At 52.3% G+C, this 21,745-nt stretch overlaps 2 protein-coding genes across 4 annotated transcripts in view; both read left to right on the forward strand.

Moving 5' to 3' along the window:
- Positions 1-11,853, forward strand: part of RNF43 (ring finger protein 43) — a 59,277-nt gene extending 47,424 nt beyond the window's left edge. For all 3 annotated transcript variants that reach the window (XM_059047710.2, XM_059047711.2, XM_059047712.2), the window contains 7 exons: positions 3,453-3,527; positions 3,637-3,768; positions 4,384-4,488; positions 6,113-6,274; positions 6,793-6,895; positions 7,882-9,240; positions 11,691-11,853. In XM_059047710.2, the coding sequence (XP_058903693.1) occupies positions 3,453-3,527; positions 3,637-3,768; positions 4,384-4,488; positions 6,113-6,274; positions 6,793-6,895; positions 7,882-9,240; positions 11,691-11,734 (1,980 nt within the window). In that variant the 3' untranslated portion in view covers positions 11,735-11,853. The remainder of the gene's footprint in view (positions 1-3,452; positions 3,528-3,636; positions 3,769-4,383; positions 4,489-6,112; positions 6,275-6,792; positions 6,896-7,881; positions 9,241-11,690) is intronic.
- Positions 11,854-14,652: 2,799 nt separating this feature from the next.
- Positions 14,653-21,523, forward strand: SUPT4H1 (SPT4 homolog, DSIF elongation factor subunit). The gene is made up of 5 exons (XM_059047797.2): positions 14,653-14,793; positions 15,358-15,464; positions 19,316-19,371; positions 19,890-19,943; positions 20,382-21,523. The coding sequence occupies exons 1-5, from the start codon at positions 14,725-14,727 to the stop codon at positions 20,447-20,449; spliced, it is 354 nt and encodes a 117-aa protein (XP_058903780.1). The 5' UTR covers positions 14,653-14,724; the 3' UTR covers positions 20,450-21,523.
- Positions 21,524-21,745: the final 222 nt, after the last annotated feature.

The raw sequence follows: 21,745 nt of genomic DNA on the forward strand, positions 1-21,745 counted from the left end.
CCTCGGCTGCTTAGCAGCTGTGTGACCCTGGGCAAGTTGTTCAGCCTCTCTGAGCCTCTGTTTTTTCCTCAATTCAAAAGTGGAGCTGATGCCTGTCTTATGGAGTCGTTGTGAGGAGTAAATGAAATCATGTACGCAAAGCACATGGCGATAGCTGATATGATAATAACTAATACTCAAGAGTGGCTTAATGACGGATACAAATACATAAATAAATACTTAAGGAATACTTACTATGTGCCAGGCGCATATGATAAGGCTTTACATGGAGTAACTTATATAGTCCTCAGAACAACCCTGTGAAGTAGGTCCTCTTATTATCCCTAGTTTACAGAAAGGAAAACTGTGGCACAGAGCAGTTAAGTGACTTGCCCAAAGTCTCAGAGCCAATGGTTGATGGCGGACTTACTACTCAACCCTAAACGGTCTGGGTAGAGTGGGACTCAATAACGGTTATATCCCCTCTACTTCCTCCTCCCCTTGCTTTCAAGCCTAGGTGAAGCCCACCTCTTGTATTGATTCTTTCCTAACTGGCTCAGCCCAGCTGGGCTACTAGGAGCAGAAATCCTTCCCTCCTGGCATGCTGCCAGGGTCTCTGGCCAGGCTTTTCCCACCAGGTTTCATGGAGGTGCCTTGGCAGGGGCTGGGGTTGGGGAGAAGCCAAGGGTCCTTCTTACCCCTAATCCCACCCTCAACCTCAGCTCACTTTTATCTGTTTTGTATTGAAGATTTGTGTCAGTCTGTGTGTGTGTGTGTGTGTGTGTGCGCGCGCGCGTGTATTGTGGGGGGCACAATGGAGGGAAGGGCTTTCTGCAGTGAAAAAAGGGTTTGGAAACGACTGGTCTATGTCATTCATTTGTACTCTAGAATGTTGTCATCAGCATTATAATCGTACGTATATGCTTTGTCTCCACAGCTAGATTATGAGTTGTTCTGGATGGCTTGGCCTTCCCTGGCTTGGTGCCCTGAGCACAGTGCGTGCTCAGTCAATCTTTGGTGAGGAGATACACAGTGACTGTCACTGTGTCTGGAGAGGAAAATCTAAGGTGCAGGGAAGTGCAGAGTGTAGAAGTGCAGAAGTCCTGGAACCTATTGGCTTCCACGGCTAAAGGCCACGGGCAGCCTGCTCGCTGCTCTTAGAGGGCTGGCTGAATCTTTGCAGCTCCCAAAGAGGTCTCTGGGTTGTCTTTCTAAAGCCCATTCTTCCTGTCTGGAGGGCCTGCCCGTCCTCTCTGTCTTCCAGGTTCTGGTCTGGAAGAAGTGCTTCTCTCTCTCTCCCTCCCGCCCTCCCTGCCTCTTGCTTGGGTGCGGGCGGACCGCAGGGCAGCATGGGTAGCCCCTGAGTGGGCTGCCATCTGGCCCCAAATCTTGCTTTTTGAGTCCTAGAACTCTGGACACAGGCACCCACTGTCTGAAAGGCCTGTTTGTTTCCCCTGTTGGCCAACCCTCTCTCTTTGATCACTTTTACAACTTTGTAATTATGGGCTGTAATCGGCTGGGGTGTTTGAACGTCAGGGTAATTACTTTCCACCGTTCCTACCCCAACCCTTCAAAAAGAGAGGGGTAGGGAAGTAAGAACATCTCCAGAGAAGGAAGTCTCTGCCCTTCCCTCCTGCTCTTCCAGGCTGGGCTGGGTTCAAGGTCTCATTCTGGGCATGAGAAACATGAGGCCCTAGTAGCCCTGAGGACCCAGGGGTCTCAGTTCTGTGACTACTGGGGTGATCTCCCCACCCCTTGGCTAAGTCATGGACTATGAGATTTAGCAGCAGGAGCCCTTCTCCTTTTCCCCTAGAGCTGCTCCCACGCCCTGGGTTGGGGGGCTCTGAAGACTGGACAGCTCTTTTTGCCTGGGGTCGCCTCGGTGGGGGAGACTTCCTGGGAATAAGCAGGCTAGAGGAGGATGAAGGCTGTGACCTCCCCATTTCTTCAGCAGCTCCATTCTCGAGTCCTGTAGATTTCCGGTCCCTTAGCCTGGCGAGCCTGGGCCTGGGCTGGGCCTGGGTGCTGGTAGAGGGCCTATAGCCCAGCTCCTCAGGGAAGGAGGAAGGGAAGAGAGAAGGTACCCTCCTGGCTGCAAAGGCCCCCCTTGAGCGTCTCCACCACCCTCCCGGGGCTCTCCTGCCCGCAGGCTGCCCGTCCTGAGGGGCCCTCTGCCCCCTGCGGCCGCCTGGGGAGTAGGGATCAGGGAGCGGAGCTGGAGCCGCTCCCCTGGCCCGCCTGGCAGCAGACCTGCCCCAACAGGCTCTCGCCAGGAAGGGAAGCAGAGATCAAAGCGCTCGGGGTGTAAGCCCCAGCAGGGCTCCTCTTCCTGACTGCACTACTTGCAGAAGGGTTAACTCCTTCAGTGCCTGCAGGAGGGCCCGAAAGGGTCAGCAGGACCCAGGGGCCTGAGGTCCCAGCCTGATGCCTTCGCAGGCTGAGCCTTTGCTCCAGGGAGGAGCGCTGGAGAGCGTCGGCGCCCGGGAGAGAGGCGACAGTGAGGCCGGAGCAGGGTCTGTCGGCCGGTCCTTTGCCCTCGAGCCTCCACCGCCTCCTCAGCTCTTATCTCCCCGGTCTTACCCCACACCCAGAGCCCCTGGATTCCTGCTTTATGTTCTCTTTCTGGCTCTGCTCTCTGCTTTGCCTGGTTGGCTAGATCCTCTCAGAGCCTGGGCGAGCACGCGTGTGCATGTGCATGTGGGACGTGCACACACTTGCGTCCTTGTGGGAACAGCCCCTCGGGTCCCTCCCAACCCGAGTCTCTACCGCCACCCTCAGGGAGGGGGTGAAGGGATAAAGCACCAGACAGGGACTCCAGTAGGACCTTGAATTGGAGCCAGAGAGAGAGTTGCGGACTAGAGTGTGGCAGGGAGACAGAGCCGTGAGATGGGCCGAGCCTGGGGCTGTCATAGACGCCTTGGGTGAGAGCAGTGTCCCAGGCTCCCGGAACTTGGCCTGAGGTGGGGGACGGGATGCTCTGCAGGTTCCTCTTGTCAGGCAGGGCTGGACCCTGGAAAGCCCAGTTCTGTTCTGAAGGAGCTGTTCACCTCTCTGTACTGGGGACTGGTCACCGCCCCGGCCAGGCCCTGGAGGGGTGCTGGTCGCTCCCTGCTCTCGGTTCTCACACTTCTTAGTGAAGGCGGACTGGAGGCACCCTGACGGCAGGGGCTGTGTCTTATTTGTCTGTAGGCCTAGAGCCTAGTCCACCCCCTGACACCTGCTAAACCCTGTTAGGGGTTTGTTCCATTACGAAAGGAAGGACTGAATGTTGTCCTGGAAGGCAGTGGACCTGGGTGAGCTTGGGGCGGGGCAGGAGATCCTAACCCCACTGACCCCTTGCATGTGTTGTATGTGGGAGTGTACAGAGGTGTGGTGTGTGCAAAATCCTAGGAAGGGACGTGAGGGGGCGAGGCCGGGGAGTGGATGGGCTGTGTGTCTGACCCCTGCGGGACCTCTGCTGTGTGTCTCTGCAGGCCCGGATGGCGGGGGAGCGGGGAGCCAGCGCCGTCCTCTTTGACATCACGGAGGATCGAGCTGCTGCTGAACAGGTACCCGGGACGTGGGGGTGTTTGAGAAGGGGGCTGGACGGAGGAAGAGAAATGTGCCGGGGAAGAAGCCAGGACACAGCCACCCTTGCGGGCGCTTTCTCTCCTGCAGCTGCAGCAGCCCCTGGGGCTGACGTGGCCAGTGGTGTTGATCTGGGGTAATGATGCCGAGAAGCTGATGGAGTTTGTGTACAAGAACCGAAAGGCCCACGTGAGGATTGAGCTGAAGGAACCCCCGATGTGGGTAAGCACGCCAGGTCTCCAGCCCCAGCCCCAGCACCTGCTGTCACCTGCACTTTTTCCTGCGGTGACTCTCACCAGAAGCCCTTAGACTCCTGGAGCTAAAGAGACCTTGGAAACCCTCTAGCGCAACTCTGTCCACCAGCTGTGCACCTCTAGGCAAGTTTCTTCCCCTCTCTGAGCTTCATCTGCAGAATGAACAGGTTGGGTCAGCCGAGCTCTAAAGTTGTTTTTCCGCATCGTGGTTTCATGGCACAGAGTAGCTGAGCCAGAATGAAACCCTGGTCCCCAGGCCCCCTGACGCCTGGCTGGTATTTCTCCATCGACTGGGAAGCTCGGCCAGCTGCTCACTGGGTAGCTTCCACCTTGTAGAGGGGTCCCCGTCCCCTTTATCCCAAGCACACGGGTGTCGAGATAGTACCTCTCACAGCAGACGTTTGGAGGAGTGCCCGTGGGCAGAGAGGGACCACCTAAGCCCACCTGCAACCTCATCCCCTCTGTTGGAAGACTCAAGGGGCCCTCCAGTCCTCTGTGTGTCTCCCGGGCTCCTGTGTTTCTCCCGGCTTGGCCCCGCTCCTTCCAGAAGTGTGACCCTTTCCCTCTCTGCTCGCTCCCCCAGCCGGATTATGACGTGTGGATCCTCCTGACGGTGGTGGGCACCATCTTTGTGGTCATCCTGGCCTCGGTGCTGCGCATCCGGTGCCGCCCCCGTCACAGCAGACCGGTGAGGCGGGTGGGCTCCCTGGTGGAGGTGGGCGAGCGCGTGTGTGCGGGAAGGTGGGGAGCAGGAAGGGCAAAGTGGGGAAAGAAGGTGCCCTTACGCCCGCGAAAGAGTTTACAGCTACATCCCCCGGCAAATGACTCTGTTGATTTCCAGCAGCCTCTCTCCACAAGAGTCCTCGTTTGTTCATTCATTCAACAAACGGAGTGAGCGCCTGTTCTGTGCCAGGCACTGTTCCAGGTGTTGGGGATAGTGCAGTGAACAAAAAGACGAAAGATTCCTCCCCTCGGGGAACTTTCATTCTAGTGGAAAGAGACAGACAAGGAATAGGTAAAATGAATGAGTGAATAAATAAGTAAAATGTAAGTAAATAAAGAAGGAAAATAGACAATAATTTAGACGGTGGTACGTGCCAGGGAGAAAAATAAAATAGAAAAGGGGAAGGAATGGAAAGGGGACAGGGTTAATTTTTAAAAGCGAGGCCAGGGAAGGCCTCATTGAGAGGGTGACATTACAGGTAAGACCCTCAACGGGTGAGGGGGTGATCTGTGCGGATACCTGGGGAGAAAGTGATTGAGGTGAGAAAACAGGAAGCGCCAAGGCCTTGAGGCAGGAGTGTGACATAACGGTATGTCCGAGGAACAGCAAGACGGTCCTGTGGCTGGAATCCAGTGAGTGAGAGGGCAGAGCAGGAGGTGGGGACAGAGAGGTGGTATAGGACTGTTAAGGCCGTTGTCAGGATTTTTTTTTTTTCACTCGTGGGAGGGTTTTGAGCGGAAGGAGCGCCATGATCTGACCTCACCTGACCTGTGGTGAGAAACCAGCTCAGGGGCCATTACAGGAATCCAGGGGACAGTCGTGGTAGCTTGGATTAGGGAGGTAGCAGTGAAAGCGGTGAGGATTAGACAGACTCTCCATACACTTTGAAGGCAAAGCTGACAGGTTTCTAATGGACTGATCATGGAGCTCAAGAGAAGGGTCAAGAATGGCAACACGGGGCTTCCCTGGTGGCGCAGTGGTTGAGAATCCGCCTGCCGATGCAGGAGACACGGGTTCGTGCCCTGGTCCGGGAAGATCCCACATGCCGCGGAGCAACTAAGCCCGTGAGCCATGGCCGCTGAGCCTGTGCGTCCGGAGCCTGTGCTCCGCAACAGGAGAGGCCACAACAGTGAGAGGCCCGCATACCGCAAAAAAAAAAAAAAAAAAAAAAAAAAATCCAAAAAAAAAAGAATGGCAACACGATTTTTGGCCTGAGCAGTTAAAAGAACGGAAGTGCCTTTACTGGGAAGACTGCGGGAGGACAGGTGTGTGATTGGGCGGCTCATGGGATTAGGAGTTCAGCGTGGGGCCTCAACTATCCAAGTTGAGATGTCAAGCAGGCAGTTGGATAAAAAGTTGCCCTCATGGGTCATCGAGGGAAGGAAAATCAATGGTATGAGTGGGGAATGGGATGGGGGTGCTTAGCCTGCTTGGCAGAGCCACGTATGAACTCCGAGGATACAAACGCCTCGGAGTGGTCAAGTGGTCACGGGCTCTAACTGGGTGGCTGGGAACCGAGTACAAGCTGGAGTCCAGGGCTGAGGGGAGAGGAGCCCTTGCCCCATTCTGGCCCCACCCCTCTTCCCAGGATCCCCTTCAGCAGCGAACAGCCTGGGCCATCAGCCAGCTGGCCACCAGGAGGTACCAGCCCGGCTGCAGGAGGGCCCGGGCCGAGTGGCCAGACTCGGGTAGCAGCTGCGGTTCAGCCCCTGTGTGCGCCATCTGCCTGGAGGAGTTCTCGGAGGGCCAGGTAAGGCAGGGCCGTGGCTCACCTCCACGACCAGGCTGGGGAGGGAGGCCGGAGCTTGGGGGAGGAAGCACTTAAGGCTGGTGTGAGTGCTCGAGCTGCATCGATGTCCTGTGTATCCTGCACAGACAGCCCTGAGGTTTGGTTATTTTCCTGGCTTTCCAGGGAAAGAGAACTACTGTTTGTTGAGCGTGTGCCACGTGCCAGGCTCTGCAGTGGGTGCTTTAGAGGCACCGTCTCGTTTTAGCCTCGTGACAGTGAGGGGTGGGGCTAGATTAGTTTTTTAGCCTCATTTTACAGCAGAAAACTGTCTGTTAAGAAACTCGCCCGAGGTCATGCAGCTAAGTGGCAAAAGCCAGGTCTACTTGATATCAAAGCCCATACCGTTTCTGTCCTACTGTGAGGTCTTTGGAAGCAGATGGCGGCAGTAAGGAGAGGCCAGAGGGAGTCGGGGATGCCCTGCTTCCTGGCCACGGCTGTAGCTACAGACAACTCTGGTTCAGACCCCTTGTTTTCTCCAGGAGCTACGGGTCATTTCCTGCCTCCATGAGTTCCATCGTACCTGTGTGGACCCCTGGCTGCATCAGCATCGCACTTGCCCCCTCTGCATGTTCAACATCGTAGGTAGGAGGTGGGCCAAGGACTCCCCTGTGTGCAGGCAGATGGGTCTAGAAGGGGCTTCCCTCTGGGCAAGTGTTTTGCCTTGAAGCTGAGGAGAAGGCAGGACTGCCTCAGTTGTTCTTTAAGCTGTGCACTGCTCGAAGGGGCCTCACCTGAGGGGGCGGCCGTTCCATTGCAGGCATCTTTATGATGTATTTTCAGGACAGCTTTGTTGATTTTAAATCTGACTGATCTGTTTGGTTGGTTGATTATTTATTTATTTATTTTTGGCTGCGTTGGGTCTTCGTTGCTGTGCGCGGGCTTTTCTGTAGTTGCGGTGAGCGGGGGCTCCTCTTCGTTGCGGTGCGCGGGCTTCTCGCTGCGGTGGCTTCTCTTGTTGCGGAGCACGGGCTCTAGGCGCGCGGGCTTCAGTAGTTGTGGCTCGCGGGCTCTAGAGCGCAGGCTCAGTAGTTGTGGTGCACGGGCTAAGTTGCTCCGCGGCATGTGGGATCTTCCCGGACCAGGGCTCGAACCCGTGTCCCCTGCATTGTCAGGTGGATTCTTGACCACTGTGCCACCTGGGAAGTCCAAGATTTGTATATTTATTATTCCACTTTTCTGGCAATAAAGTATCCTGTTCGAACAAAACCAGGATATTATGACAATCTTCTAAAAGACGAAAGTGAAGTATCTTGAGGAAAGAGAGCCTTTTTCTAATTCACCCAAAGGTGCAGTGTGGGCTAGCAGTGGCCCTGGGTGAAAGTCCCCAGAGGGCTGATGGCAGGAGCAGGGCTTGCCATGCACAGTGGAGCTCCCAGGGAGACAACTGACTGGAGGGAGCAAGGGCATCCCCGGGCACAGGCAGGGTAGGAACATCCTTGGCCGTCCAAACTCTGATGGAGCTTGCGGGCGATGCAGGCTCGATAAGTACGCTACCGCCACGCTTCTCTGAGTGTACTCTCCTTCCGTTTGTGGAGTCAAACACTTGTGCTCTTGGTTCTCTCTTCCAGAGGGAGATTCGCTTTCTCAGTCCCTGGGACCGTCTAGTAGATCGTACCAAGAACCAGGCCGAAGACTCCACCTCATTCGCCAGCATCCCGGCCATGCCCACTACCACCTGCCCGCTGCCTACCTATCGGGCCCTTCCCGGAGTGCAGCGGCTCGGCCCACACGGCCTGGTCCCTTCCTACCGTCCCAGGAGCCAGGCGTGGGCCCTCGGCACCACCGCCTCCCCAGAGGCGCACATCCCTGGGCTCCAGGCGAGCCACAGCGCCTGGCAGTGGCCCAGAGCCCCTCTGCGCAGGGCTGGGGGCTGAGTCACCTGCGGTGCACTTTGCAGCACCCTGCCACCTGCCCCATGCCCCCACGCCGGGCCAGGCCTCACGACAGCAGCGGGTCTGGAGAAAGCTACTGCACGGAACGCAGCGGCTACCTGGCAGACGGGCCAGCCAGTGACTCCAGTTCAGGGCCCTGTCACGGCTCTTCGAGTGACTCAGTGGTCAACTGCACGGACATCAGCCTGCAGGGCATCCACGGCAGCAGTTCTACCTTCCGCAGCTCCCTGAGCAGTGACTTTGACCCCCTGGTATACTGCAGCCCTGAAGGGGAGCGCCGGGGGGAGGAGGCCCAGCCTAGCATGACCCGTCGGCCCCGTTCCTTGGACTCAGTGGTGCCCACAGGGGAAACCCAGGTTTCCAGCCACGTCCATTACCACCGCCACCGGCACCACCACTACAAAAAGCGTTTCCGGTGGCACGGCAGGAAGTCTGGCCCAGAAACGGGAGTCCCGCAGTCCAGGCCTGCCATTCCTCGGACACAGCTCCAGCCAGAGCTGCCTTCACCCGATCCGCAAGCAGCCAGATCCAACCCAGCAGCCCCGTCAGGACAGCTCCCCAGCCCACAACAGCCCAGGGCCCTCACCGAGCCGGCCCCTGGGCCAGCGGACGCCTCCAGCCCCAGCCCTGGTCCCAGCAGCCTCTTCCACTTGCAGAAATCCAGCCTCTCTGTCCGACACACACAGAGGAAACGGCGGGGCAGTCCCTCAGAGCCCTCCCCAGCCTCTCGATCCCAGGACTTGACCGCACACCGAGTGTGCCAGATTTTTCCCCATTATGGCCCCAGCCTGGCATATCCTTGGTCCCCAGAGGCCCACCCATTGATCTTCGGACCTCCGGGCCTGGACAGGAGACTGCTACCAGAAACCCCAGGCCCTACTTACCCAAGTTCACAGCCGGTGTGGTTGTGTCTGACTACACGCCAGCCCCTAGGACCATACCCATCTGGGGAGGGGCCTTCCGAATGGAGTTCTGGCACCCCAGAGGGTAGGCCATGCCCTTACCCGCACTGCCAGGTGCTGCCAGCCCAGCCTGGTGAGTTTTCAGGGGAAATGGGTCTGGCGGGGATGGGAGACTACAGCTGGATATGGCAGAATGGGTGAAGTCATCCAAAGAGTTGATGGAAGCTGAGAAGGGTCCAACAGGGGTGACATTCAAAGTAGTGGACAACTGGCATAGCGTAGGATGCTGGCTCTGCCGGGTGTTAATCCTCTAGTTGCCAGATCCTAGGGAGGTCTCAGGTGAGGTACCAGTGTGGCTGAGACACCAGAAAGTACTTGGGGTGGCTTCGGGCAGCAGCTCAATCCTGAGTGTTTCAATATTTTAAAGATTCGTACAGCTGAGCATATAGCTCAGTATTAGCTGTAAATACAAAGAAGGCCAAGAACTGTTCCTTGCTCTTGAGGAGAGCATGGACAAATAGTTCCTGAAAACCATAATCCCAGGCCATGTGAGATCTTATAGGAGAAATAACTACAGATAACCGTAATTCTGGGCTATATGAGAAGAGCTATGTGAATGATGCAAAAAAAAAAAAAAAAAAAAAAAAAAAGGAGAGAGATCACAGGTGGTTCCCAGCAGCCCGTGGTTTTTCTCCTTTCCCCTGGGTAAAAGAACAACTAGAGCTTTCCCTTCTATGCATCTTTGTTAATAAGACTGACTTCATTTTCTTGGGGACTCAGTGCATCCCTATTTACTGTATTGCAGCCAATGATGATAATGTAAATCCGTGACTTTAACTGGGTATTTATTTGCCCAAATCCTCCTCTTCCTCTTTCGGATCCCCCGGCCCCGACTCTTCCCCATCGTTTCCCATTGTGGGGATGACACAGCTGTTTGCCTACAGCCATCACTAGGAGGACCCGTCTGCCCTCAAAGGTCCTGAAATATAAGACTTTGCGGTGTCTAGGAATGCTACAGGCAGGACCTGAGAGCTGCTATCATCCATCCATTCATTTCTTCCTTCCATTTTTCTTTCTGCGTTGTATGCTTGCTGTGTGCTAGGTTCCAGGCTCTGAGGACATGGAACTTGTCAACCAGGAGACCCAGGTCTGTGGAGAGATAGGCATGCAAGCTGTTATAGTATAGAAAACAATTGCTTCCATAGGGCCATGTAATGCAGATTTGGCCATGTGTTTGATGGTTCCTTTTGAATCCTGTCCTGTGTATACTTTCAGTGCTGCCAGTGCCAGACCACTACCTCCCCTCTCTCTCTCACACTCGTAACTGGTTTCAATGCCTCCCTTTCCCCTGCTCTTCAGATCTAATCCACGCCAGGTTCTGTTAACCACATCTCTGCTAGCTTTACCATATTCTCCTCCAGTACTGCTGGCCCCTGTCCATGTCTTAGGTGCAGCCTAAAGATCGGGGTGGGAGCCTCCTGGCTCCTCCATTCCCTCTCACAGGGCCGTGAAGGCCGGGCCCTGCACATCAGTGTCATGTCCTGCAGGGCCACGCAACACTGTGACCTGCTCACCTACCTTCCATTCTGCTGCCGGGGTCATCCTCCTCAAACAAACTCCCTAGATAGCTGCAAGTGTTCTGTTTTGTTCAGAGTAAAGAAAAATCCAACCTGGTTTGGCCTTCAAGGCCCTAGTACCAGCTAGCCCCCATCTTCCTTCCCAACCTTATTTTCCACTCTGCCCCTTCCCTTCCCCTGCTCCAAGCTTTAGCCAAACTGGATAAACACTTCCTGCAGTTTCTGCAGCCCAGAAGGTTCTGCAGCCTTCCTGTTCCCATAAATCTAATTCTTCCCTATTCCTGCAGGACCAGCTCATTTATCCCCACTTTCTTTCATCAAGAAGCCCTTCTTGGGCTTCCCTGGTGGTGCAGTGGTTGAGAGTCCGCCTGCCGATGCAGGGGACACGGGTTCGTGCCCCGGTCCGGGAGGATCCCACATGCCGCGGAGCGGCTGGGCCCGTGAGCCATGGCCGCTGAGCCTGCGCGTCTGGAGCCTGTGCTCCGCAACAGGAGAGGCCACGGCAGTGAGAGGCCCGCGTACCAAAAAACTAAAAAGAAGCCCTTCTTGATGCTCCACTTGGACATGATCTTTCTCCTTCCGTGATTCATCTCTTATGACCCCAGTCCTGCCCCCACTGGCATAATTGCCACTTTCATGCACACCTTTTCTCCTACAAGGTTGTCAGGTCCCTGCTTAGTCTTTTTGATCTTCTGTTTGGCACATGGTAGCAGGCCAGATCCACAAGTGCTTAATAAATATTTACTGGGCGAATGAATGAATAGTAAGTATTGGTAACACGCTGGTTGCTATCTATGTATCTCTTTCTCTAGATTCCTTTTTCTCTCGCCTGTGTCCCAACGGGGGCCCCTCTCAGCTTTCAGTCTGATCACCCTTCTGGACCCATTCCCTGCTCCTGCCTCTCCGTAGTTCCCTCCCAGACATACTCTCTTGCCGGTGGGACAAGCAGAAGACTGGCCTGGCCTGACCCTCAGTGACCTCTTTCCTCCTGTCTCTCTAAATGCAGGCTCAGAAGAGGAGCTCGAGGAGCTGTGTGAACAGGCCGTGTGAGATGTCAGGGCCAGCTCCAACCAAGAGTGCTCGCCAGATGACTCAGGGCCCTACCTGGCACAGAGTCCTGCTCCTGAGAAAAGAAAGGACCTCAGAAAACAGCCCTCTTCTTTGCCATACTTCCTGGAACCACTGGCGGAGGAGTGGTGATGGTGGGCGGCAGGAGGTGTTGTCTCCTGCTCCCAGCTCCAGACCTTGTCTGCAGAACCATCTGCAGTGCAGCAAGTCTGTGTCCAGCCAGGCAACCAGCTACCACTTGTGTGGGTCGCCTCCCCTGCAGGCTGGGACTTTGTGAGAGCAGGAAGCTAGGTAGGGGTAGATAGGTGTTATAAAGGTGGTGCTCCTTCCCCAGCCCCAGCAGGTCTCCCTCATTCCAAGCCTCACGTTCATACCAGCAAACGGGTCCAGCTGAACGCATGACCCTTCTCACCTCCTTCCTTGGGAGAGTCCTGCAAACCGGCTTTGGCTCCTCCTTGGTAAGGCTGCTGCATCAGCGGCAACCCTGGTTCTTATCATTTTCCTTCTTTGCAAAAAGATCGGGAAGCATAGGTGAGCCCTGAGCCCTAAAAAGGGGGGCTTTGCAGCTTCACCAGGCAGGGCCTCCCCTGGTGCATAAGGGAGGATGTTTTTCCCTCCTTGTCCGTACTTGTCAGATCCACTATATTAAGTCAGAGGGGAAGCCAGGCTGTGCAGTTCTGTCCCTGATGTGGTACAGCACCTTGAAGAAACTGGGTCGAAGCCTCTGATTGTCAAACCCCCTTGTCAATCCAGCAGCCTCAGTTCCTCTGGGGGTAGGGGTGAGGGTAGTGGGAAGGGAATAGCTCTTCCTTGGGGACCTCCTATCTCAAAGTCCCAACGTAGGCGGAAAGAAGAGGATTTCTGCTGGCCTTTATTTAGGAAGAGGAAGGAAGGAATGAAGGTAGAAAAGGCAAAATTACAGCTGAACAAGGAAGTTTCCTCTGGGCGTTTTCTCTCAGACCAGGGATAGGGAACGGGAGAACAAAGGAGAGGTAATATGGGGCCCTTGGGATTAGATGGCCCAGAGGCCCGGCTTCCCAGTATAAGCCATGCAGGCCAGAGACACACAGGAAGGAGTGGAGTTGGAGCAGGAAGCCTGGCCTGGGCAGCTGGTATCGAGTGGGCAAGGGCTGAGGGGCCTCCTCAGGGTGACATGCACCCCAGGGCAGTTGGACCATTGCTGGCCCCTCAGGCATTATCCCATTTGGAATGTGAATGTGGGAGCGAAGTGGGCACAGGACCCCACCTGGGAATCGTCTTCCCTCAAAGTCAGTGGGGAACTAGCACCTAGGCACCCACGTGGGTATTTATATCTGAACAGACAGAAAGACGCTTGAATCAGGCACTATGTTGAGAAATGTATTTATTTGCTAATATATTTATCCATAAATTCGATCTGGTCTCGTCGTTTTCTTCTGTCATGACTGTCACTCGGGGTAACAACTTTGTCTTCTACGTGGGCAAAGAAAAATTATTCCTGATATCAGAGGCTAGGCTCTGATTTATGAAAGGACAGAGTAGAGTGGCGGTCTTGGCTTGTAAGCCCCTAAAAGCGTGGTTTAGTGAGATCAGGGAAAGAGAAAGCATGACAGGATTCTCATTGTGGTTCAGTGTGTTATCTGTACTATTACTGTACTGTTTGCTTCACACTCTATAATGCTTCAGTGACTTTCTTTGTGACCCTGGGCAAATACTCAGATATATTTGAGTATACTCAAATACCCTGGTGCCGTTTTCCACCCATGAAATGGGCCCACTTCACGGAGTTGTTGGAGAGCTCCCGTGAGACAAGAGTGAACTGTATTCCCAGGTAGAAAGTATGCAGTGATAGGGTACATCCTAACCCCAGTCACAGAGCCCATCTCAGCACGACATGGGACGGGCACCAGCAGCAGACCGGTCTTGAAGAAGCTCAGTTTCAATTTAGGAGGCCTGGTTGGGAAGATAGAGCAGCAGGGCCTGAAAATAATTTATATCCCAAAGCTCCAATTCAGATAAACACAAATGACTGTCCTCTGCCTACACACGGGACTATTGTGAGGATCCACAGAGCTGGTGCTATTGTAGGTATGAAGAATTCCACAGGGCCTGGAGACGCCTTTGCTCTCCTCCTCACAGAGCACATTTCCCCTTTCTGCTTCTCCAGGAAAGGTATGTTAGAGGCGATCGTTGTCTGGTGCCCAGTTCTGAGAAAGGCATTTAGCATCCCATAGGGTGAAATTTAAAAAAAAAAAAAAAAAAAAAAGACACAATCTCCTACAGATGACCTGAAGTAAAGGAACTGTATCTAAATGCTAAAAGCTGCACAAAGCGTAAATTATCAGCTGGAACGTGGAAACGTACATAAAGAGCTTTTAGAAATAATTAAATATGCATTTTTTTCGGCCGTCTGCTCACCGGCCAGCGTTCCTGTGGACGCAAATGGAAACCCAATCACGCTCCCTCCCTGTTAGGAAGGAGGGGGGCGGCCCCTGGATTTCTTCTCGTCTCTGCAGAGATGATCCACAGGGAGACAGTGGACTCGCTGACCCTGCGCTTTTAAGACGGGAAGACAAAAAAGAATCTCCGCTGTCATCCAGGATCCTCCAGGGGACCGGCGGCCCGGTGCCAGCGGCCTAGATCAAATGGGCCGCGCGCCGCGATTCCGCCCGGGTCGCGGCGCGCGCGCAGGCGCCAACCGCGCCGCACCTCCCCCACGGACCCCGCCCACAGGCCCAATGGCCGCCCGGCCTCGCCCTCGCGCCGGCCCAGGTGGCGGGGGCGCGCGCCGGCCCAGGTGACTCCCGGCCGGCCCCGCCTCCTGGCGGGAGAAACCATCTCCTAAGGCGGGGGGAGGGACGGGGCCGGTGGCCTCCCACGCCGGAAGAGGAAGTCTGGGACACCAGAAGTGCGGGCATTCTGGGTAATTTGCTATTTACTTCCTGCGAGAGAAGGTTGTGGGTCCTTCCTTCTCTGTTCTTCCGTGGGAGAAGATGGCCCTGGAGACGGTGCCGAAAGACCTGCGGCATCTGCGGGCTTGTTTGCTGTGTTCGCTGGTCAAGGTGTCTGTGGGGGACCTGGTTGTACGGGCGATGGGGGACCAAGCTGGGGGAAAGTGGGTGGAACAGGGCTGCGGGAACAGTGAAGAGAGAAGTCAGGTCCAGGAGCCAGGGGGTGGCAGGGGGACGTGGGAAGCATCAGGAGGCCATCGTTTAAGTCGGTAGGAACGCAGGCAAGTCTTGCAGCCGTGGGCATGGGCGTTCTCACATGCCTTTGCAACTTCAGCTCTCAGCACAGGCCTGACCTTTTACAGACGTTCAGTGAACTTCTTTTGGACTTTAGGAATTGGAGGAGGGTGGGGATCTGCAGCTGAGGGAGTAGTCGGAGAAGGTGCCAGACCCCAAGGAGATTTAGGGAAAAGAATAGGTAAAACGCAGTTGGGAACAAGAGAAGAAGGATTTTGAGAGTGGAACTTAGGAAAGGGGCTGTAGGAATGGTGGGTGGGGGACCTGATGAGACAGAACCAACGTAGGGGGCCTTGTACTTGGCCAGGCAAAAGTATGGAGAAAGCTGTTTTTTCTTTTCGCCTTATTCATGCTCACCTCTCCCTTTTTTCCCCCTCCCAGACTATAGACCAGTTTGAATATGATGGCTGTGACAATTGTGATGCTTACCTTCAGATGAAGGGTAACCGAGAGATGGTATATGACTGCACCAGCTCTTCCTTTGATGGGTAAGCCCTTTAGATTGCTGCATTCATTGTTTTACATTACCCGCGTCCCACCAAGCAAATGTGGACAGACTCTTGAGACCCTAATCCTAGTTGGTCTCAAAGTTATTTCGAGACACACTGGTCCTATGCTGTCCAGTACAGTAGCCACTAGCCATGTGTGGCATTGAGTACCTGAAATGTGGGCTAGTCCAAATTGAGATATGCTTTACCTGTAATGTGTACACTGGATTTCAAAGACTCAGCACAAGGAAAAAGAATGTAAAATACCTTGACTTTTTTTGTTTTAATCACATGTCAGAATAATAATACTTTGAATATGTTGGATTAAATGCAATATATTATTGAAGTTAATTTCACCTTTTGTCTTTACTCCTTTAACATGGCTACAGAAAATTTTAAAAATGACTTGCATGGATTTCATTATGTTTCCACTGGACAGGTCTTCACTAGACTATTAGCTCGTTGCTGATAGGGACTGTTTATGTCATGCACCATGACCTGGCATAGGGCCTGGAAGGTGGTGGATACTTAATACACATTTGTTGAATGTATGAAGATCCTTTTTGAAAATGAAGGGTAAATTTTGGCCCCAAAGCTGATGCTTTTAGATATCTCTACGAGGCCCTAAGAGAAAAGTTTTCCTTTGGTGAGATTGCCCAGTGGGGGGAAGGGGAATGAGAGAAGTGTGAGTGGCTAGGTCTCAATTTTCCTTCCCCAAGGGAGGAGCCAGAGGGCAGTATTCTTTGGGGGTTAAGTTTCTTTTGGTTTCTAGGCCAATTAAGGGTCTACATGCAAACTGGGCCCAAACCAGTGCTTGCTAAAGTTCCTTCAAGGTGGGCCAACTTCCTTCCTCCATTGTTTGCCTTTAAGGAAGAGTAAAGGATTGAGCAAAACAGATGTTGTCATGGAACCTTTACTTCGTACATATGTACACATGCATGTGCACTCTCAGATACACCAGTTCTAACAAATGAATGGACTCCCATCTGTGGCTGCTGTGAGAGACGGCAAGAGTTACACAATGAGATACTTACAAGTAAGAGAGACACAGTGTAAAGTTTTGCATGTCAGGGTTTTGGTTTTTTTTGTTTAAAATCTGGTAAAATATACCCGAATTTTTTTTTTTTTTTTTTTTTGCCACATGTCATGTGGGATCTTAGTTCCCCCACTAGGGATCAAACTCGCGCCCCCTGCATTGGAAGCGTGGAGCGTTAACCACTGGACTGCCAGGGAAGTCCCTCCAGAACTTTTTTCATCTCATTTCCTCCTCCCTGCAGCCCCTGGCAACCACCATTTTACTTTCCCTGTGAATCTGATTAGTCTGGGTACTTCCTGTAAGTGGAATCTTACAATATTTGTCCTTTTGTGATTGGGTCATTTCAAGTAGCATAATGTCTTCAAGGTTTATCCATATTGTAGCATGTGTCAGAATTTCATTTTTAAGCTTAATAATGTCCCATTTTATGTATGTACCAAATTTTATTTATCTGTGCATCTATTGATGGACACGTGGATTGCTTCTACCTTTTGGCTGTTAGGAATAATGCTACCATGAACATGGCTTTACAAATACCTGTTCAGGTCCCTGCTTTCACTTCTTTGGGGGTATATATCCAGAAGTGGAATTGCTGGATTATTCTGCGTTTAACATTTTGAGGAACTGCGATACTGTTTTCTATAGCAGCAGCATTTTATATTCCCACCAGCAGAGTACATGGGTTCCAGTTTCGCCACACGCTTGTCAGCACTTGTTACTTTCTGGGTTTTGTTTTGGTTTTGATAATAGCTGCCCTGTTGGGTGTGAAGTGGTATCTTATTATGGTTTTGATTTGCATTTCCTTAATGATTAGTGATGTTGAGCATCTTTTCGTGTGCTTATTGGCCGTTTGTTTATCTTCATTGGAAAAAAGTCTCTTCAAATATAATTCAGTTATAAAAACTTGGAAATAACTACAGCTTCTAAGCAAGAAGTGTCTGAGGACTCCCATCTTTGGGCCACGGTCATGGTTTTACATTAAATGACAATTCTGATATTGTTAGTGTCTTACTAAAGGATTGTCAGAGAGTTCTGAAGCATGCTATGTTCAATTAAAGAACAAAAGGTTATGACCATTTATCAGAGTCTGGGCATAATAGCTGCACGTGTCCAGGTTAAGCTGTCATTGTCATCGAGTCCCTTAAGAGTTGAGTTGATGATGAGAACTGAGCAAGTAGAGTTTTTTGCCCATTTTTGAATGAGGTTTTTTGTTTTTTGTTGTTGAGTTGTAGGAGTTATTTATGTATTCTGGTGCATATTAGGATTTGAAGAGTGAGTATATCAAAGGCTAAGGGAGATCAGAGGAGGGCTTGATGAACTTAGCCAGAAGTGGAGGAGATAGCATATGAGTCAGGCTCTTAATTAAGGAAAGAAGTGCAGGATTTTTGAGGAGGTTGAGATGAGAGAAAGGTAGAAAAAGCATTCTAAACCAAGGGACTGACCTGAGCAAAGGCATGGGGTAGGAAAACCAGGGTATGTTTGGAGAATGGCGGGAATTCTGTTTAGGTTAAATCATAAGGTTGGATAACAGACACTGTAAGGCTGGAAGGATAGATTGTGAAGGAAAGAGGAGAATATACTTTTGGTCAGGAGAACAGCCTGCATACGTGCCTACCTCAGACTGGTCTGCCGGGCCAGGGCAAGTATTACCCTACCTGCCACCCCTGGAGGTGGGGTCAGTTCCACTAAAAGCATATAGCTGAGAATGTAGGATTTGGATGGGGAGGGAGGCTTCCCAAATAAGAATCCAGTATTGCTACCAAGAGAAGGGGGAATGGATACTGAGGAGGCGGTCAACAAATACCAGTGCCTAGTACAGATCTGTCACAGGAGGCAAGCAATCAGTAGGTATTTGATCGAATGGGGGAATGACAAAAGTGACCTCTGTAGCTGCTGCTGCTTTTTTTTTTTTTTAAATTGGGGTATAGTGACCTCTAGCTTCTGAAAGCACCTGAAGCTTACCTGTCATGCTCGGTAGCAGGCTTCTGGCCCTTGCGGTAGCCTCTGTTGCCTGTGCTCTGGGATTAGAGCTCCTCTGAGAAAAATGATTAGGATAATAAAGGAGAGCTAATGTTTACTTAGCACCTACTCTGTGCTAGGGTTTTTCATGTATTAGCTCAACCTACTAGTTTCATCTTACTGATGAAATTCTGAGGGAGGTCTCCATACGTGTGTCAGGCTGTACAGCTCATTAAAGGCAGAGCTTGCTTAAGTCTAACTTGTTTCTAGTAAGAGGACCCGTTGTTTTGACTCACCCTCCCCTTTGCACTAGGCTCCAGCCTTCAGTGGTTGTAATCAGTAATGCCATCTACCTCAAAAGCTGTCTCATTTCCCAGGGAATCGGTAGGCCAAGGATGCTTTTGAGCATGGTGAGATAGTCTTTGGGGGATGATGACTGACCCGTGACTGGTGGGCCAGGGACATAATTGCAAAGGACCTTTGTCAGTACTAGCTCTGAGTCAGTCCCTTCCCAGCACTAGAACTTAGCTTCCCCTGCTTTCTGGTAGAAACTCAATACTTGGCTTTTTCTTTCTTTTTTTTTTTTAAAACATCTTTATTGGAGTATAACTGTTTTACAATAGTGTGTTAGTTTTTCCTTTACAACAAAGTGAATCAGTTATACATATACATATGTTCCCATATCTCTTCCCAATACTTGGCTTTTTCCTAGGTTTCCTCTCCCAGAACTGTTGTGCTGTCTGGGAACAGAATAAAGGGATGGGGCCGGTGGGGGCGTGGCGGGCAGTTCCCTTGGTCTCTCTGTTCTCTAGTAGAGGCAACTTAGGCTGACTCTCTGTTTCTTTCCCCTTTCTAGAATCATTGCGATGATGAGTCCAGAGGACAGCTGGGTCTCCAAGTGGCAGCGAGTCAGTAAGTGTCTCCCTTTCTCTTTATCCTGGCCTGGTTGTATTGTCAGGGCCAGGGTGCGGGTGAGGGAGTCTTCAATCAGTGGGTAGGTGGCCCCAGAGTGAGAACGATCGGGTTGGAGGAAAGCCAAGGAAAGTGTCCTGTGTCCTGTCATTTAACACTTACAGCCAAAAGAAGTGATTGCTCTTCTCTGGGAGTTGGCAGCATTTCCTTCATTTTTAGCTTAAGCTTCCATTTGGTCTTTAGTTGTAACTCACTCTTATTTATTTATTTATTTATTTATTTGCGGTACGCGGGCCTCTCTCACTGTTGTGGCCTCTCCCATCGCGGAGCACAGGCTCCGGACGCGCAGGCTCAGCGGCCACGGCTCACGGGCCCAGCCGCTCCGCTGCATGTGGGGTCTTCCCGGACCGGGGCACGAACCCGTGTCCCCTGCATCGGCAGGCGGACTCTCAACCACTGCGCCACCAGGGAAGCCCGTAGCTCACTCTTAAACTGCAGTCTCTTTTCTTCTCTTTCAGGTAACTTTAAGCCAGGTGTGTATGCAGTGTCAGTCACTGGTCGCCTGCCCCAAGGTAATAATAATCGTAGTAACGGCCAATGTTCATTTACTGTGCCAAGCTCTATGGAAGTTTCTTATGTGAATTAACGCCAGTCCTCACAACTCTATGAGGGAAAGCAAATCTCAGGCTAAATAACTTGTCCAAGGTCACCCAGGTAGTAAGTAACGAGCCAGAATTTGGGGACCCAGGCATCCTGGCTCTAGAACCCTTGCTTTTGACGACTACAATGTGTCTCTCTGTTTCTTCTCATTCTTACCAAGTCATTGCCAAGCACTTGGCTGGATCTTCAAGGGTGACAAGCCGACCGTGCAGTTCGGTTGATGAGCAGTCCAGGAACTCCAGTTTGCTTGGAGCACGCCACCCCTTCCCTTCACCAAGTGGTACCCGAGGGACCTTTCTTATCTTCTGGAGTCTTCTTCCCTCACAGAGCTGTTTCTTTTCCTGCTGCAGGAATCGTGCGGGAGCTGAAGAGTCGAGGAGTGGCCTACAAATCCAGAGACACAGCCATAAAGACCTAGCAAGATGCACGGCTGCCAGCGTCTTTGCTCCTCGTCTCTGCCTCTGCTTATTTTTTGTTGTGAAACTAAATGGGCAGAACTTCAAATACGTGCCGCCCTCCGATTCTGAGATTCAGCAGACTGTTGAGAGAGCAGCAGTGTGTCCCTGGGCCATTTTACCTTCTCTGGGCTGCTGTGGGGTGGGAGTGGTTTGGGTTGGTGGATTAGCGGAGACTGACTTCAGTGGGGAGTAGGATGCTGGCCTTCCTACGCACAGCCCGGGGCTGTGCCCTTGCGCATGGGCAGGACTCCGGGTCAGATGCCAGCAAACATGAACCCCTAGGAATGCTCTTAAGCCCGTAACAGATGCCTTGCCTCCCTCTTCCTTTGTCTTAACTGGGCACAGTAAGAACTCGATGCCCAGTGAGCATCTTCCCAGAGCAGCAGAGGCCCTTCTGCAGCTCATTATCCGTCTCTGAGCATCCAGCATTGCAGCCTTTCTAGTGAGCTTCCCTGGGTCTCAGAGGTCTGCTGTCCTGAGTCTAGGCAACCCCGTCAGCCGGGTAGTCCTGGTGTCCCGTGGTTGCAGCCTTCTGCCCTCTCGACCTGGCACAGCAGGTGTTCCTTGAAGTAATCCTGAGGCTTCTTCGTATTACTTGCCCTTGACCATGTTTAAAACCTTTTCTTCCTTCTTTGTTTTCTTCTTTTTTCTGTTCTTCCTATACCTTAGGCCCACCAGTGATGCCCATGACCCCCCCCCCCCCCACTTTCCTGCGTTCCCCTAACTGGAGACCCTCAGGTTGCTGCTGGGTCTTGGTCTGGCTAGTACGTGCCTCTCCTTTTCTCTCTGGCCTAGTAAGAGGGCCTTGAGTGATGTCACGGTATTGGCCAAGGTGAGTTATTTGTTTTGGAATTAAATATTTACCGTAAATTCTCATTTACTTAAATTTCTACAGAAAATCCTGCTAAGTGTCCTCATTTGTATTTTCCTAAATTTCTTGTTCCCCATCTGCAAAACGAAAGTGATTACATCCTATTTACCTCAGGATTTTTGTGATTATAAAAATAAAGCAATGTGAAAATTCTGTAACTTAAGTTTTATAAAAGGTAAAACTCATTTGCTCTCCTTTATTAGTCACTCTTCAGTATATGCAGCATGTACACAATCCACCAAAATAGTGGGGGAAGTGCCTGGAACCGGCGCGCAGGTGGAGCTCTGACTTGGGCAGGGGTGCTTGCGCGGGGGCTTGGCGTCTTAGCCGCCTGGTGTTGCTAGTGAGTCAGTGTCTCCTGTTACCTGCGACCTGGATGGTGTGG

This window comes from Kogia breviceps, chromosome 19 (genome assembly GCF_026419965.1).
Source record: "Kogia breviceps isolate mKogBre1 chromosome 19, mKogBre1 haplotype 1, whole genome shotgun sequence".
In the NCBI taxonomy this organism is placed as follows: Eukaryota; Metazoa; Chordata; class Mammalia; order Artiodactyla; family Physeteridae; genus Kogia; species Kogia breviceps.

Bases quoted from the DNA above. Each gene is read 5' to 3' on its own strand.
- SUPT4H1 (XM_059047797.2), top strand. From the start codon at position 14,725: ATGGCCCTGGAGACGGTGCCGAAAGACCTGCGGCATCTGCGGGCTTGT. The intron at 14,794-15,357 runs GTGTCTGTGGGG...TCCCCCTCCCAG, and splicing joins TGCTGTGTTCGCTGGTCAAG to ACTATAGACCAGTTTGAATA. The intron at 19,372-19,889 runs GTAAGTGTCTCC...CTTCTCTTTCAG, and splicing joins CTCCAAGTGGCAGCGAGTCA to GTAACTTTAAGCCAGGTGTG.